This window comes from Marmota monax, unplaced genomic scaffold (genome assembly GCF_021218885.2).
Source record: "Marmota monax isolate L192 unplaced genomic scaffold, Marmota_monax_Labrador192_F-V1.1 WCK01_AAM20220418_F8-fsc00038, whole genome shotgun sequence".
In the NCBI taxonomy this organism is placed as follows: domain Eukaryota; kingdom Metazoa; phylum Chordata; class Mammalia; order Rodentia; family Sciuridae; genus Marmota; species Marmota monax.
Genome location: NW_026692498.1, coordinates 5,327,718 through 5,343,257, shown reverse-complemented (window position 1 = coordinate 5,343,257; position 15,540 = coordinate 5,327,718). Strand labels below are relative to the sequence as shown.

Below are 15,540 nucleotides of genomic sequence, written 5' to 3'. Positions count from 1 at the left end.
AGCAGAACACCAGGGGAAAAGCCACAATCCCCCAGGGCGCCCTGACTCCTCACCCAGTCCTTCAGAGGTCTTCACAGAGGGGTCTGGGTCTTCTCTGTCACAGTGGGCACCTGCAGATGCTTAACACTGCCTGGTTCGCCACCAGCTTCTGGGCATCCTAGCTGAGGCTGTGGCCCAGGACAGTGACCAAGTGTACCTGGGCTCGAGTCACTACTTGGCACCGGGTGACCCCCAACGTGATTCAGAAGTGGAACCTGCCCTCAAAGGTGTCCCTGGGAGATTGTGGCCAACATGCTGCAAGAGACAAACAGGGCTGGGGCCAGGCTGCCCGCCACCACAGTGCCCCAGGGGCGGGACCAGAAAGGCACACACCCCAGGCGCTCTTCATCCCCCTGCACCCACGGCCAAGACCCCCCAGTCAGGACAGTATAAAAATCTCTTTATTGCTTATTTTCTATAAAAAGGCGGGCTCTCATAGGAAGTGCAAAGCGCGAGTCACAAGAGTCACAAGCGGTCCAGGCCCGCAGCGCCCCGGGCTGGGGCGGGGTCCAGTGGCGTCCCTCGGGGCTTCGGCTGTGCTGGGACCCTAGGCCCCCCTCACCGCCGCGGTTCCAGTGGCCCCGGGCTCTGGGGTGGCTTCCGGACACAGATCAGAGGGCGCAGGGCTCCGGGACCGGCTACCGGGGCGGTCGTGCGGCCGGCGGCGAGCAGGGAGGCGCGGTCCAGCCGGCGCCCGGGGCCTCAGTGCTCCTCGGGGCCGTCGCCCCCCAGCGCCTGTTCGTAGGGGCAGGGCCGGCGGCAGGGGACGGCTGGCTCCGGGCCCGGCCCTGCCGCCTCCTCCTCGGCGCAGTCCCCGCCGCGCGCCCCCTCCGCGTCGCTCTCGTCCGAGTTCTCCTCCTCCAGGTAGCGGTAGCCCCGCACCTTGTGCTGCGGCCGCGGGATGCGCGGCTGGCGCGGGGCCATCCCGCGCCGCAACTTCCGCTCCATCCACAGGTACGAGGCCGCCGCCGCCACCAGAGTCACCAGCAGCACCGCCAGCTTAGCCTGGGCGCAAGGGAGCCATGAGGGCACCGTCCTCCCCGCTCGCAGCCCAGCTCGCAGCCACCTGTCCCGCTGCCTCCGGCCGGCCCCAGAGCCTCTGCCCCGCGCCCACACACCTCCAGGGCACCCTCGGGAGGATCCCGGCACCGCCCCGGTTTCCTGGTAAGCCCGACAATCCCTTTGCCTCACGGGTAGATAAGATTGGGTAAAGTCTGACCCAGGCCCGACCCTCTTTGACCAGGGCTTCGATTACCGTCTGTCCCCTCAACACAGCAGGCCGCAGTCAGGCCTTTCAGATTTTTAAAACTGTAACCCGCAGTCAGAGAACAACCGTGACTTGGCTCACAGACTCATATTTGCATCCCTGTTTTGCTGGTTTCTATTCTACTTCATTTTTTAAAAATGTTGCTCAGGACCTGCTAAACTGACCTGCCATGATGAAGCAGCAGCTCAGCGGGACACACTGGCCTAGCATGCTCCAGGCGCTGGGTCCCATCCCCAGCACCACAGAAAGAAAACAAGCAGAGGAGCCCTTGCAGGCCACGGAGGGAGACATGGAGGAAGACAGATTCCGGGAACCCAGGAACCCAGTCTGCATAGGTGACCAAACAGGCCCCAGGAAGACAGCTGGGATACACCCGCAGGAAAGCACAAACGATGGGTCCCTCCAGAGATGGGTGAACTGGGGCTGACAGGAGAGGCGGTAAATGGGGTACTGGGTTGGGGGCCACCCAGTGGGCTGAGGAAAGGGGTCCTTGGCCTGGGGCTTGGCCCAGGGAAGTGGGGATGGGGCATGGAGTCCCTAGCCCCACCCAACCTCACCTTCATGGGCAGGCTGGCACCCAGGTACACCATGAAGATGGCCACCGCCTGCCACCAGTGGTAGATGGTAAAGATGAAGTCCTGCCTCTCCTTGTCCTCATACAGGATTCCCAGGAGTGCTGCAAACAGGCGGAAAGGACAAGCAGGATGCAGGGGTCACCTGGTGCTGGGGACCTCCCCCTGAGACTCTCCTAGGCCCTGCACTGGTCCCCTCCATGAGTCCCAGAGCACCCGGGCAGCACTTATGCCAGTCCTTGCCTGCCCTCTAGAGGAGGCCCTGGTTACCCTGCTGCCCAGGGGAGTTCCAGAGGAGAGCTCTATGCCCAGAAGTCATGGCCTAGATCTCAGGTGCCTAGGGCCAAGAGCAAAGGGACCAGGGAGGGCCAACTATCCACAGCAACCAACTTTCTACAAATCGACCCTCAAGTGTGGGAGCAGGGGACTTGTTTCCCAAGGACCCTCCCAGGTGGGGGGAAGAATACTGACAGGGAGTCAGGGGACTCGGACTTGAGCTTCAGGACTGGAAGGTGGAGGTGGGGGTTCAGAGGTGCAGAAATGTGGATATAAACGTTGGCTCCGAGGGTTATTTGGGTCAAGTGAGTTTATGCATATTCTATGCTGTTAGAAGTTCTAAAGAGAACAGGCCAGCCTGGCACCTCACAGGTACTGGGAGATACTTGCTATTAACACCTCTGCCAGGCTCAGGGAATGAACACTCCTGTCCTGGGGCTCATGGGTGACATTAAAAACCGTTGATAGCTCTGGCACACCAGAACAGATGCCAATGTGGACTACCCACGTGGCTAGACCCATGTGTATCAGTAATTCCCACTGGCAATACCCCCTCCATACAGAGGGCATCACACAGCTGAACTTGGGCTCACTCTGCCTTCTGCTAATAGGACCCCTTTCCCCAGTGACTCATCCCTAGCAGCCCAGACCTGGAGACTGCTAGGCGATTAGGTTAGGATTCATGCCTGTTCCTGTCTCTGCGCCACAAAAAGGCCCAGATCTGGGGCCATATGTATATCTCAGTGGTAGAACACTTGGCTAGCACGCATGAGGCCCTAAGTCAATCCCCAGCATCCAGGGGGAAGAAAGAAAGGGCCCAGGTCTACACCTGCATCCTAGGGTATGGACAGGGCTACCTGCCACTAATCCCACTGTGCTGGTCCCTCGAGCATAGACCCCATCATCCAGTGTATGGAAACTCTATGAAGGCAGCCCCACCCCTGTGATGAGGAGGAGGTGTCCCCGCTGTGTTTTCCAATTTCCCTGAAGGCTGGGCACACCCACCCCATGTGTCCACAAGATCTCACCCCATCCCTTGGTGTCTGCAGGGCTCAGTGCCCACCCTGAAGTATCAACAGAATGTCCATACCCCCAGGGCGTCTGGCTCTTCTTCTTCTATGCCTCCAGTGTGGGTCTGTGGGATTTCCTTCCACCCCTGGACTGCCCACCTACCTTTACTTCATAAAACTCCATGGCAGATCCCCTATATGTTCGTGTCCATCCTTGGGTGTCCATGTCTCCCAACCACCCACAGCTTGCCACAGATCCTCCCCGCAATCATCCCAGTGTCCATGGCTGTACTCACTGCTGAGTCCGGTCTTGTTGAAGGCACTGCCCACACCCCAGAGGGCAGCTGCCACATAGAGGACCCAGCTGTGTTTCAGGGCTCGAGGTGCAGGGGCCCAGAAAAAGAGGCCAAGAGTGAGCAGCAGGTGCAGCCCTGCCCCAGTGACCAGGGGCACTGAGCGTGGCAACCACAGCCCCAGCAGACCCAGGACGGAGGCAGCTGAGGCACCCAGGCTGTAAGCCACAAGGAGGTAGGCCAGCCGCTCCAGCCCAATGGAGCACACTCCATAGCCCTGAGGGAAAAGCAGAGTATTGAAAGTCTGACAGCCCAGGCCCTGACCCTCCCCATACAAATGTCACTTTTTTTTTTTTTTTTAAAGAGAGAGGGGGGGAGAGAGAGAGAGAGAATTTTTTAATATTTATTTTTTAGTTTTTGGCGGACACAACATCTTTGTTTGTATGTGGTGCTGAGGATCGAACCTGGGCCGCACGCATGCCAGGCGAGCACGCTACCGCTTGAGCCACATCCCCAGCCCACAAATGTCACTTTAAGCCACACTTTGTCCTCTCTGGACCTCCTGGGAACTAATTTTCTCCAGGGCTGCTAGGAAGCTTCCAGGAGAACTGTCAATACTGAAAATACTTGGACTGTGTCCCCAAACACTAAGGACTGTACCCTACATAAAACCAAATGCTTTATGGAAATGATCCCAGTTCAACTTCAGAGAGGTTAAAGTAACTTGCCCAGGAAAAAGGAGAATAGGGACAAGGAAGGAAGAGAAAGAGGGAGGAGGTTCTTATACATATTTATACATATGTACTTTTTTTTCCAGTTCTGGGGAATAAACTCAGGGGCACTCTACCACTGACCAATATCCCAAACCCTTTTTACTTATTTTCTTTTTATTTTCTGAGACAGGGTCTCACTAAGTTGCCGAGGCTGGCATCAGCCTCCTAAGTCACTGGGATTACGGGCATGTGCCACCATGCCCACCTATACATATATACATTAAAATATGTGTATTTGGAATTTAAATTTAACTGGATATCCTGCCCCTTGTTGGCAACCTTATGCAGGCTGTACTTACCAGGGCGAGACCAGTGCAGGCAAAGAGCACCTCAAAGCCACTGTAGATAAAGAAGGGCACCAGGTGGCGCAGGCGGAAGTCACGCACGTACTTGAAGGGCAGCTGGAAGATGTTGCCCCAGCCCACGCTGCGCAGGTCGATCTCCTCGGTGGGCCGATAAGCTGCACCGCACAGCCCCAGCACCTGCCGGCAGGAACTGTTTAGAGGTGACCAGCCAGGCACCCCGCTCCACCCCTGGGCTTCAGCCTGATCGCAGCCCAAGGCCCCGCCCCCAGCAACACTCATGGGCTTTGGCCCCGCCCCGGGACACGCCCACAAGCCCTGCTTTCTAGGCCACGCCCCATCCCCACCCCCCAGGCAACGGCCACACCTCCACGCTCGGGTGGACTTGGACCTTGCTTACCAGCCCCCTCCTGATCTTAGGCACGCCATATCCACGCCCCCGGAACTTTAGCTCTGCCTTCTAGTATCGCCCTCAGACTTGAGCCACATCCTCCAGTCCGTGACCCTGGGACCGGCCCCAAACCCCTCTCAGGTAGCACTAATCTCTGGGATTCCAAATCCAGCCCGGGTCCCTAGGCGTAGGCCCGCCTCCTGGACTCAGCCCTGGCTGGCAAACTCGGCGCCTCCAGGCCTGCCCCCTCGGAGGCCACAGCCCTACAACCCTCCCCTGGCCACACCTCCAGGCAGCGGGACGCAGGCCCAGACTGTTTTCCAGGCTGTGCCACTCGGTCCCAAAGACCCATGCTTAGCCCCAACGCCTCTGGCCCATCCCCAGCCCGGGCCGCACCAGCAGCATGGCCAGGAAGGCCACCGCCATGAGCACGCTCTCCACCACGATGAGGTTTCGGCTCCGCGGTAATGTCCGCAGAACCGTCTTGTTGAAGCCATTAAGGATGCCATGGCTGTTGGTGCCTGGGAAGAGTGGGTGGGGACACGGTGAGTGGGACCCGCTGTCAACCCTACCACGAAGAAGTGCAGCAGCCAGGGGACAGGCGAAGGTAGTGCCGGCAAGGAGCGCTCCCCTGGGAGGCTGGGCAGTCCACCTCCATACATCCACCCTGCACTGAGCTCTGCCTGCCTGGCTGGCCCCAAGGGAGAGCTGGACAGTCTCAATCCAGGCGGCCCCCACCGCTGTCTGCTGGCTCAGGCAGCTTAACCACATGCTCCTTCTGGGTCCTGGCCTTTCCCACCAAAGTGATGGGATGCCGGGCTTCAGCCCCGACCCCTGTGAGTGAGGGCTCAGTGTCTGCTGGGTGACTGGGTGGGGGGGAGTAGCAGGCCCTGGTGAGCCCCCCACCCCCATGAATACTAACCGCAGCTCTGCACGTTGTACAATGTGTGGTTCAGGTCATACAGGTAGTAGTTCAGGAAGTAAACCATGGGCAGTTGGGCACAGGCAAAGCTCAGCTGTGGACAGGAGGGCCGTTGGGGCCAGACTCAGGCACCAGCCAGGCAGGAAGCCCTGGCACTGTCTGGGCACAGACTTGGGGAACTGGAGCCCTCCCCCTACTGGGTCAGCCTGGAGGCAGGGTAGCCGGGGGGTGCCCAAGACAGGAGGACTTCTTCCTGGCCAGCAGTGTAGACTGGGAGGAGACAAGGTCTCCGTCACTAGAAGCAGGCAAGCAGGGGTTGGCTCCAGAAAGGAAGCTGGGACTAGAGGATTGAGAAGACGTGCAGTGGGCTCCCATGTATGAGTTCTGGGCCCGGGACATCACACACACCCCCAGTGCGGCGCATGGTGCTCACATGGAAGAAGCTATAGAAGATGGCTTGGAAGACCAGGAGGTAGGGTGCGTGGGAGCCCCGCGGTGGACGCTGCTGAGGGCCCTGCTCATCCTGCTCCTTGTAGTGGGAGTACTCATAGTATTTCTGCGACATCCTGGGCCACAGGAGTAAAGGCTCGCCTCAGCCCCGTCTATGGCAACCCCACTTCTAGCACCCTGAGCTACGGGCTGAGCAGCTGAGGCCCAGAGCAGGGAAGGGGCTTGCCCAAGAGCCCCCAGCTGAGGGCGGCAAAGCAGTCGAGGCTCAACCAGGTCTCCAGCCTCCCAGCCTGCTGCCCCCGACTCACCTGGTGATATAGTTGCCCATGGAGGCCCAGAGAGGAACGATGGCCATGCCCAGGGCCACAGCTGAGGGCACCAGTGTGTAGTAGCGCTCCCAGTAGTTGGTGGAGACAAAGAGCGCATAGATGCCCACGGCCAGGAACATCATCCACTTGGTGCCAAAAAACCTGCAGACAGGGGAGGGGTGCTGGTTTCCCAGACCTGCGGGGACAGCCTGGCCTGAGACCAGACGGCCACGGCCCTGTATCCCCGCTTCAAGGCTGTGTGTGATGGAGAGAGCCCTGGCCAGAGATGGCCAGAGAGGGCCCGAAGATGGAGTCTCAGGTTACAGATGCCGAGTGGATTGAGACAGGCCACTGTGCCTGCACACCTCGGTTTCCACAGCTGTGATGTGGGCAGGACCCAACCTACAGGCCTCTCGTGGTCATGGCAAGGATAGAAGTGAGTGGCTGTGGGTACAGCTAGCACTCACTCCTGTCCTGCCTGACTCACCAATCTCCCTTTCTCCTCCCAGGCTTCTGAGGTGACTCTAGGGCCCAGTGACATATTCAAAGGGCTCGACCAGGCTAGGATGAGAGAGAGGACAGGCCTCACGCTGTCAAGCGCCCGAGTTGGAGCCCTTAGTGCCCCTTCCTCCCTGCCCACTGCTCTTGGGTTCCACTGTGGTCAGTGGGGAAGTTTCCCCTTCTCTGGGTCTGGGGAGACGCCACACAGTGACCATGGAAGGAACTTGATCAGTGACAGGGTAAGGACCCAATCAGAGCACGGAGGCTGATCAGCCTAAAAGCCCACTCCCAGCATTTCTGGGTTTTACTTATGTAAAACTTAGTTCTTTCTTTGTCTTGACTTCCAGGAAGCTCGAAGCTAAACAACCCTGGGTTTTTGCCGCCCATTCTTTTGAGCCACATCTCCAGCCCTTTCTTTCTTTTTTCAAGATAAGATCTGGCCAAATTGCTGAGGCTGGCCTAAAACTTATTCTCCTGCCTCCACTTCAGCCTCTCAAGCCACTGGGATTACAGGCCCCGCTTGTTATTTTTAGTTTGCAATATGACAGACAGGCAGCCTCCTCTTGATCTATTTGAGGGAGGGGCAGTTCACTAAAAAAGCACATTTTGATGGAGCAAAAAGTAAAATGTCAGCACTCATTCACTGCAGGAGAGGATTTCAATGTTTAAAAATTGAAACAGCCCATGGTCATGAGCCTTTGGAAAGGTAGCCTGGTGGTTCTGGCCAACAGTGAGCACCTGGGTTTAGAGTCACTTGACCAGCATTCAAACCTGAGGTCTGCCAGTTACTGCCTGTGGGACGCAGTCAAGTCTTCTCACGACAAGTTTCCCTCGTGTATGGGAGCAGCTACCCTGGACTGTTGGGAATTTAGCTCCTACAGAGTGCCCAGCACATAAGAAACAAAATAAAGGCTAGCTGTAATTATTTAAAGTAATAGGTTTCTAGACCTGAAAGCATTTCATATGCCTTTGACCTAGTGAAGACACTGCTGGGAATTTAACCCAGGGGAAAACAAAACAAAAAAAAATAATTTTAAAAAGAAGGAAAGAGCCGGGCACTGTGAAGCCACCTGTCACAGGAAGCTGAGGAAGGTGGATCACAAGTTCAAGGCCAGTCCGAGCAATTTAGTGAGACCCTGTCTCAAAAAATAAAAGGGTTGGAGGTGTAGCTCAGTGGTAGAGCACCCCTGGGTTCCATCACCAGTACCAAAAAAAAAAAAGTAGTAGAAGAGGAGGACAGACAGACAGCCTGGCAGTGCATGGCCGGCAGTCTCAGCTGCTTAGGAGGCTGAAGTGGGAGGGTTCCTTGCGCTCAGGAGTGAGATCAGCCTGGCCAACATAGCGAGACTCCTGCTTCCACAGAAGAAAGAAAAAGAAGGAAAGAGTGTCGAGCACAGAGGAAGCGACCATGTCCAACTGAGGGCCACAGCTGGTCCCCATCTCTGCAGAAGACACAGCCCTGGCAAAAGTCCTCATTGTGAAGGCTGCAGACGAGGCTCAGATGTGTCAAGTGGAAAGAAAAAAAGAACAAGAGCAAGGCTTGCTCTGGTGACGAGGTGGACTTTATCCACTCGTGCTGGTGGGACAGAGGACATGGGCCATTTACTGGAGGGCTTAGGAGGAGTTTCCTTGTTTATGATTTCAGTTACGGTGACACTGTTCAACTGTGAAAAGGAAACTTAAAAACAAGGGAACTAAAACCCATCTACTCTGCCCGCTGGCCTCCTGGTCTCATCTGGGAGGTGCGGTGGGTGGGATTTCTGCACTGGCCAGGAGGCTGGGCCACATGCCTCTAAGGCTGGGAAGCTCCTGCCCAGCCATTCCCCTTTCTGTGCCAAATGTCCCCTCAACACCAGTCACAGCTAATAGGGCGAGGAGTGGGTGCCTGGGCTTTGCCCACTGACTGGAGCCTCTCCCAGAATCCACAGCCCAACTCAGAAGGTCACTATGGGTCTGGGCCACCACAGAGCCCATGAGAGGATGCCATGTGGGACACAGGCCAACGGAGGGCAGAAGCCTGCTTGAATCTCTTGCCTGAAACCAAATGTGCCCTAGAAGCGGGGACAAAATTCTCCTTTCCTCCCCTACACCTTGGTTTCCCCTCTTCACTCTCACCCTCCTAGGGAGGCACCCTTCCTCCCCAGTTCCCTGTTCCTCCCTGCAAAACAATGGGCCAGCTGGAGACCTAGGGTCCAACAGCCTCTGCACCCTTGGAGACAGGGTGACAGCCCAGCCCTCACCTGATGAGCACCGGTGTGTAGAGCAGGGCAGCGATGGGCGTCACGTTGATGCCCATCAGCATCTTGCTGTCGATGTCGGGAAGGCCCATGTTGCCGTACTTCACCTCGCGGTAGGTCTCATCGTAGTGCAGGATCAGCTGCATCTGCAGGAGGCCTGGGGACAGGGGGCAGCGTGGAGGGAGCGGTCTGGCTCCAGGGGCAACCTTGCAGAGGCGGGAGGCAAGCCTGGCAGGGAGCTCCAGTCACCCGAGGGGTTCCCATTCCTACAGGGAGCGGAGGAGGCAGGGAACCCACCCCCACCCATCCCCACGGCTCTGGCTGGGACCTGGGGACACGGGCCTGGCAGGAAGCCCCTCCTTGCCCCAAGTGAGGCCGCTGCAGCTGCAGCTACGAGGGCGATCTACCGGGAAGTGAAAGGGGAAGGAGAAGGGCTGGCCCAAGGTTTCTCTTTCCCTGAGCGGGTCGGGCGAGGCCAGGGGTCGCGCGGCTTAGGCCGGGGGCGCGGGGCGTACCCAGGTAGACGCCGTAGGTGAGCATGCCGCCCGCGCTGGCGGCCAGCACGTTCTTGAGCACGCCGAGGCGCTTGCGGCGGTAGTAGCGGCGCTCCTCCTCCTCCTCGTTGTAGTTGGGGTACGCGCCCACCAGCTCGTCCAGCTGCGGGCCAGCACGCCGCTAGCACCCGCTGGCCACCCGGCCGCCCCGCGCCCCGCGCCCCGCAGGGGACCCTGCCCCGCGCCGCCCCGCGCCCCCGCTCACCGGGGCCTCGCACCCGTCCGCTGCCCCGAGTCGGTCCTCGTCGCCCTGCGGCCCCACGGCCCCGGCCACCGGGTAGAGCGGCGGCTCCGCCTCCATGGCCAGACCCCGGACTGACAGCGCGCCCCGCGCCTCCGCCGCCGCCGGCCGCTTCCTCCCGGGGCCCGCCCCGCGCGCCGGCTCCTCCCCGCGGGCGTGCCCGGGTCCCGGAGCCGCCAGGGACTCCGCCTCCCGGAGAAGAGGGCGAGTTCGAATCCCGGCTCAGCCATTTCCGGCTCCGTGCCTTTGGGGACGAGTTCCACCCCTTCCCTGTTTTCCTTGCCTGTAAAACGGGGACACTTGGCGCCACTCCCCGGGACTATGGCGAATGACCAGCTAATGCGAAGCCTTGACTCCACCGCGGGGCTCCCCTCCGGCCTCAGCTCCCGCATCTGCGAATCCTGAGCTTGGGGAGGGCGCAGGGGGGCGGGACTGTGGCTCCCCTGGGCTCTAGGGGTGGCCTAGGGTGGCCCCACCACCGCCCGGAGGGTCCAAGGCGCCCGGAGCCCATGAAGTTGCCACCCTGCGGCCACTGACATTCCACAGCCCTGCTGTCCACCTGGCTGGAACCACCTGGGAGACCTTTTAAAATATCCAGTTCCCTTGACCTCCTGGCTCCTTCTGGTGCCTTTCCTCCCTGCTCCTCCCAGAAAGGCCCTTCCCAGGCTTGGCTCTCAGTGCCGGAGGCCAACCCTGAAGACCATGCATCTGGGCTTCTGGGGTTTAATTTCCCACCAAACCAACTGCTCCCCTCCTCCCCCTCATGCCGTGTTGGGCACATACTAAGTGACCAGTAAGTGGGACCGGATGGATGGATAATTAACAAACACCTCCCCCCACAGAAGGGTCACTGGGAAGTCTGGGGACTGGGGACATGGGTATGTGAATTTACAGGGGCCTCAGGCTTTAAGATAGCAACACTTTTTCCAGGGGACACCCAGGTGCAGCTGTGGGAGAAACAGGGTGAATTCTTGCCGGTGGGTGCCTAGAGGTGGGAGCCATACAAGAAGCAGGAGAGAGGGCAGGGCTCAAGGTGCCAGGGCTCGAGGTGCTGGACAGGAGGAAGTGGGAGAATAGAGATGCAGTGGGTTCCTGGAGCCAGGAAGCATGAGGCTGTGGCCAGAGTGGATACCAGGGCTCACTGGGTGATGACAAAGTGCAGGTGTGGCCAGGGTGGGCCTGGAGGTGAGTGGCCATGGGCTGGGGTGGTAGTGTGCTTTGATGCCCCAGGAACACTTGGTCCTATAGAATTCAGGGGACAGGCATGTTCCAGGAGGCAGAGAGATGGTTCCGGGTATGGCTGCAGGCAGTGGGCAGGGGTGGAAAGGGCGGTTTGGAGGCTCGGGGGGGGGGGGGGGGAGGACAAGCCTCTACCTCCCAGGAGGATACCCCCTGAAACCGTGCTGAGGATGGGCTGGTGGGCCTGAGCCCAGATCAGCTCCTAAGGTCCCTGAGGCCTGCGCTTTCCCCTCCGCCAGCCCCTGGATGACTGCCCACGAGCTCTGGGGCCAGCAGAGGTCTCAGGACTATCCTCTGAAGTTGTCAGACCCTCACAAAAGGGAGTCCGAGGCCATAAGGAAAGGGGGAGCTGTCACCCACACACGCCTGTGCTCAAAGCCATTACAAGACTCTGCCAGTCAACCTCGCACAAAGACGCTTGGAGGACAGCCGCCTGTCCAGCCTTGGGTGGGCACTGGGGGTATTGATTCTTGTAGCTGAGGATTATTTTAAAACGATCATAATTCTCCTCATTTTACCTTTAAAATTCTTCACCTTCACTTTACTGGATCTTGGGTTCATATGAACATTGAATTGGTGTTATTTAGATGGACACCAGAAAGAAACAGAGGCGAGGGCCCTCCAGCCATGGAGCGAGTCCCAGGGTGTCCCCCAGCCCTGGACCTTCAGTCTTCTCTGGCCAATTGTGTGGGAAGCCCCTCACCTCGCCCTCCACATACCCCAGGATTTCCTCACCTCCAAATAGGGATAGGCACAAAGGAATTCTGCAGACAGGAAATCGGTTGGAGGGACAGCCTAGTGGCCAGGGGGCACAACCTTGGGTCAGAGCACATGTGTAGGAGCTTGTGGAAAAGGAGACCTTACACCCCTAGATGGAGGGGGCACCAGGCTGGAGATACAGGCAGGATGGGGTGTCCGGTGTGACCACAGGTCCACAGAAATCCCATGGAGGAAGAAGGAGATGACGGACCTCCACGGGGCCAGGAAGCTCTAAGACGCAGTCTCTTGAAGCTGCTGTCCAAGCCTGCAGTTTGGAGGTGTGGCCAGGCCTCTCACTCCACTGCTCAGCCAAGGAGAAGACCTCACGGATTTGTTTCAAGGTAGAGGTGCATTTCCAATGTCCCAAGCACAATGTGTCATCCAGGGAACTCATGGAACAGGACTCATGACCCTTAATGGGGAGGAAGGGGGCATCTGCAGGGTGAGCCAGCAGGCTGGAGAGAGAGAGAAGCGGGACAGTGTGGGTCTGAATGCCATCTGCTGCCAGAATTCCCTCTTCATACCTTTTCAGTGAAGGCCTTCAACTGATTGTATAAGGCCCACCCACCTGGTGGTAGAGCACTTGCCTAGTACGGGCAAGGCCCTGGGTTCCACCCCAGCACCACACACACACCAAAGTCTACTGATTTAACTGTAAATCTCATTCCCAAAATGCCTTCACAGCCACATCTAGAATAACGCTAGACAAATATCTTAACTGCAGCCTCGCCAAACTGACACCTGAAATTAACCATCACCGACCCCCAAGACGAAATGGAGAGGGATGTGTTTTAAGAAATACAAGCAAAGAGAAGGAAGGAGATGAACGGGACGGCTGCAGGAGGGGAGGTGGGCCCCCAGTGAGAAAGGCTCCAGAGTCCACGCACCACGTCACCTCCCGGTGCCCACCCCTCAGCCTAGGGACGGCTCCACTAGGTGCTGCCTGTCCGCGAGTGACCCCACCTTTAAGTTTTCAGAGTTATTTAATTAAAAACCCTTGTTACCTTGGAATCCTCCAGAAGTTCATTTGTAACTTCTAACACTGAGTTGGCGTATTAAAATAAACTCCTTTTTTGTTTTACTTTAATTTATTTTTTGGCAGTGCTGGGGATGCAGCCCAGGGCCTCCCACCAGGCTCCGCTCCGCCACTGAGCCCTGCCCCAGCCCTGACGCCCTCCTTGTTTTCTTTTTTAATTGGCTCATTGTAATGTCACACAACAGTGGGATTTGTTATAATATATTCATACGGGCACACAATAACACATACTTTGGTTAATTTCATTCCCCAGTACCTCCCCTTTCCCTCCCCTCCCTCCCCTGATCTCCCCTATTCTGCTGGCCCCCCTTATATGTTTTGTTAAATTTGTTCTGATTAGTTATACATGACAGTAGAATGCCTTTTGACACATTGTACACAAATGGAGCTCAGCTTCTCCTTCCTCTGGCTGAACATGGTGCCGAGTCACACCAGGAGTGTAATCATATATATTTATAGAGTAATAAGGTCTGTCTCATTCTGAGGTCCTTCCCATCCCACAGCCCCGCCCTCCCCTCACTCCCCTCTGCACAATCCAAAGTTCCTTCAACCCCCTCCCCCCTATGGATCAGCATCCGCCTACCGGTCTTTGGTTTTGGGGACTGGCTTATTTCACTTAGTGTGATGTTCTCTAGTTCCGTCTATTTACCTGCAAATGCCATGATTTTATTTTTCTTTAAGGCTGAGCAATATTCCATTGTGTATATGTACTACATTTTCTTTCCATTCATCTGTTGAAGGGCACCTAGGTTAGCTGCATGGTTTAGCTATTGCGAATTGAGCTGCTGTAAACATTGACGTGGCTTCTTCATGATAGCTTGCTGATTTTAAGTCCTTTGGGTATATACCAAGGAGTGGGATAGCTGGGTCAAATGGTGGCTCCATTCCAATTTTTTTTTTTAAGAGAGAGTGAGAGAGGGAGAGAGCGAGAATTTTTTTTTAATATTTATTTTTTAGTTTTCGGCGGACACAACATCTTTGTTTGTATGTGGTGCTGAGGATCGAAACCTGGGCCGCACGCATGCCAGGCGAGCGCGCTACCGCTTGAGCCACATCCCCAGCCCTCCATTCCAATTTTTTTGAAGAATCTCCCTACTGCTTTCCAAAATAATTGTTCCAATTTTCAGTCCCACCAGCAATGTCCAATCATATTAAATTTAATAATATTTATTTTGGTATTGGTGATTGAACCCAGGGGTGCTTAACTACTGAGCCACATCCCCAGCCCTTTGATGTATTTTACTTAGAGACAGAGTCTCACTGAGTTGCTCAGAGCCTGAATAAATTGCTGAGGCTGGCTTTGAACTCACAATCCTCCTGCCTCAGCCTCCCCAGCCACTGGGATTACAGGCTGCACCACTGCGCCCAGTTAGCTGCTTTCATTTTTAAATGAACACTGACACAAAATTACAAGTACCGATTACTCAAGTTTAGTAAGAAACAATTTTGGTCTTGTTGGTGTCATCGTGTGGTGACAGCCTATGGATTTGGCTCCTGGAATATGCCGGTGGGGAGTGGATCCTGGTGTGCTTATCTAGAGACACGGGGTCTCGGGGTCTCGGGGTCTCACTGGGCTGCTGAGGCTTTGAACTCGCCATCCTCTGACCTCAGCCTCAAGAGCTGCTGGGATTAGAGGCTTGTGCTACCCCCCACCCCCTCCCCCTTGACCTTTGGTTTCTGATGATTGTGGGTCAAAGGGGGGTGCTGGCAGAAAGCAGAGGCGGGGGGAGAGGGGCTGGGTATTGCCACCCCCACCCCTGCTTCTGAACTTTGGAGTGAGCACGGTCAGTGGCTTGACTCCTCCCGGGTCCCAGGGTCCCCTGAGGGAGCCCCTGTGGTTCAAGATTGCCCCAGAGCCCAGACTCCCTGGGATCTGATGGCGTCACTTCCTCCCCTTTCCCTTCTGGTGCCAGACAGGAACCTCTGACTCAGTGAGCACGGGAATGAAACAGAGCCACGTTTGGGGAACACACAGGCAAGGTTTCGATAGGGGCTCAGCTGGCGGGGCAGCACTGGCGCAGGGCACGGCTGCTCCCCGAAAACCAGGAGACGCAGCTCCGACGGCCTGGCGGGCAGGGCAGTGGGCGGGACTAACGGCCGGTGGTTTGGCACTGGGGCCAGTTTGGGGGACACAGTTCTTTCTTGCACCAGATTCTGGCCACTGGGCCGTTGCAGTCAACCTGTGCAGGAACTGTTGGGTCACCCCTGCAGCCAGTGCCGCCGTCCTGGGTGAGCACTGGCCTCATGGCTCCATAGCCTTACGATGGGGCTGAAGGACTGCGGGGCTCAGGCTGCGTAGCTGTGGAAAAGCCCAGGGCTGGGCGGAAGAGAACGCCCACTCCCGCAGCCAGGGTGTCCTCAGGCACAGCC

General features: G+C 57.2%; 1 protein-coding gene and 1 long non-coding RNA gene across 2 annotated transcripts; one reads left to right on the top strand and one right to left on the bottom strand.

The window, feature by feature from the left end:
- Nucleotides 1-422: 422 nt before the first annotated feature.
- On the bottom strand, nucleotides 423-10,255 carry Unc93b1 (unc-93 homolog B1, TLR signaling regulator). Its single transcript, XM_046445034.2, has 11 exons — nucleotides 10,101-10,255; nucleotides 9,857-9,998; nucleotides 9,345-9,498; nucleotides 6,604-6,765; nucleotides 6,279-6,411; nucleotides 5,846-5,939; nucleotides 5,320-5,444; nucleotides 4,530-4,712; nucleotides 3,461-3,734; nucleotides 1,864-1,982; nucleotides 423-1,044 (listed from the first exon to the last, which is right to left on the bottom strand). The coding sequence occupies exons 1-11, from the start codon at nucleotides 10,194-10,196 to the stop codon at nucleotides 742-744; spliced, it is 1,785 nt and encodes a 594-aa protein (XP_046300990.1). The 5' UTR covers nucleotides 10,197-10,255; the 3' UTR covers nucleotides 423-741.
- On the top strand, nucleotides 1,041-3,361 carry LOC131424195 (uncharacterized). The gene is made up of 2 exons (XR_009226850.1): nucleotides 1,041-1,203; nucleotides 1,455-3,361. It is a non-coding gene; the product is annotated as an uncharacterized LOC131424195 (long non-coding RNA).
- Nucleotides 10,256-15,540: the final 5,285 nt, after the last annotated feature.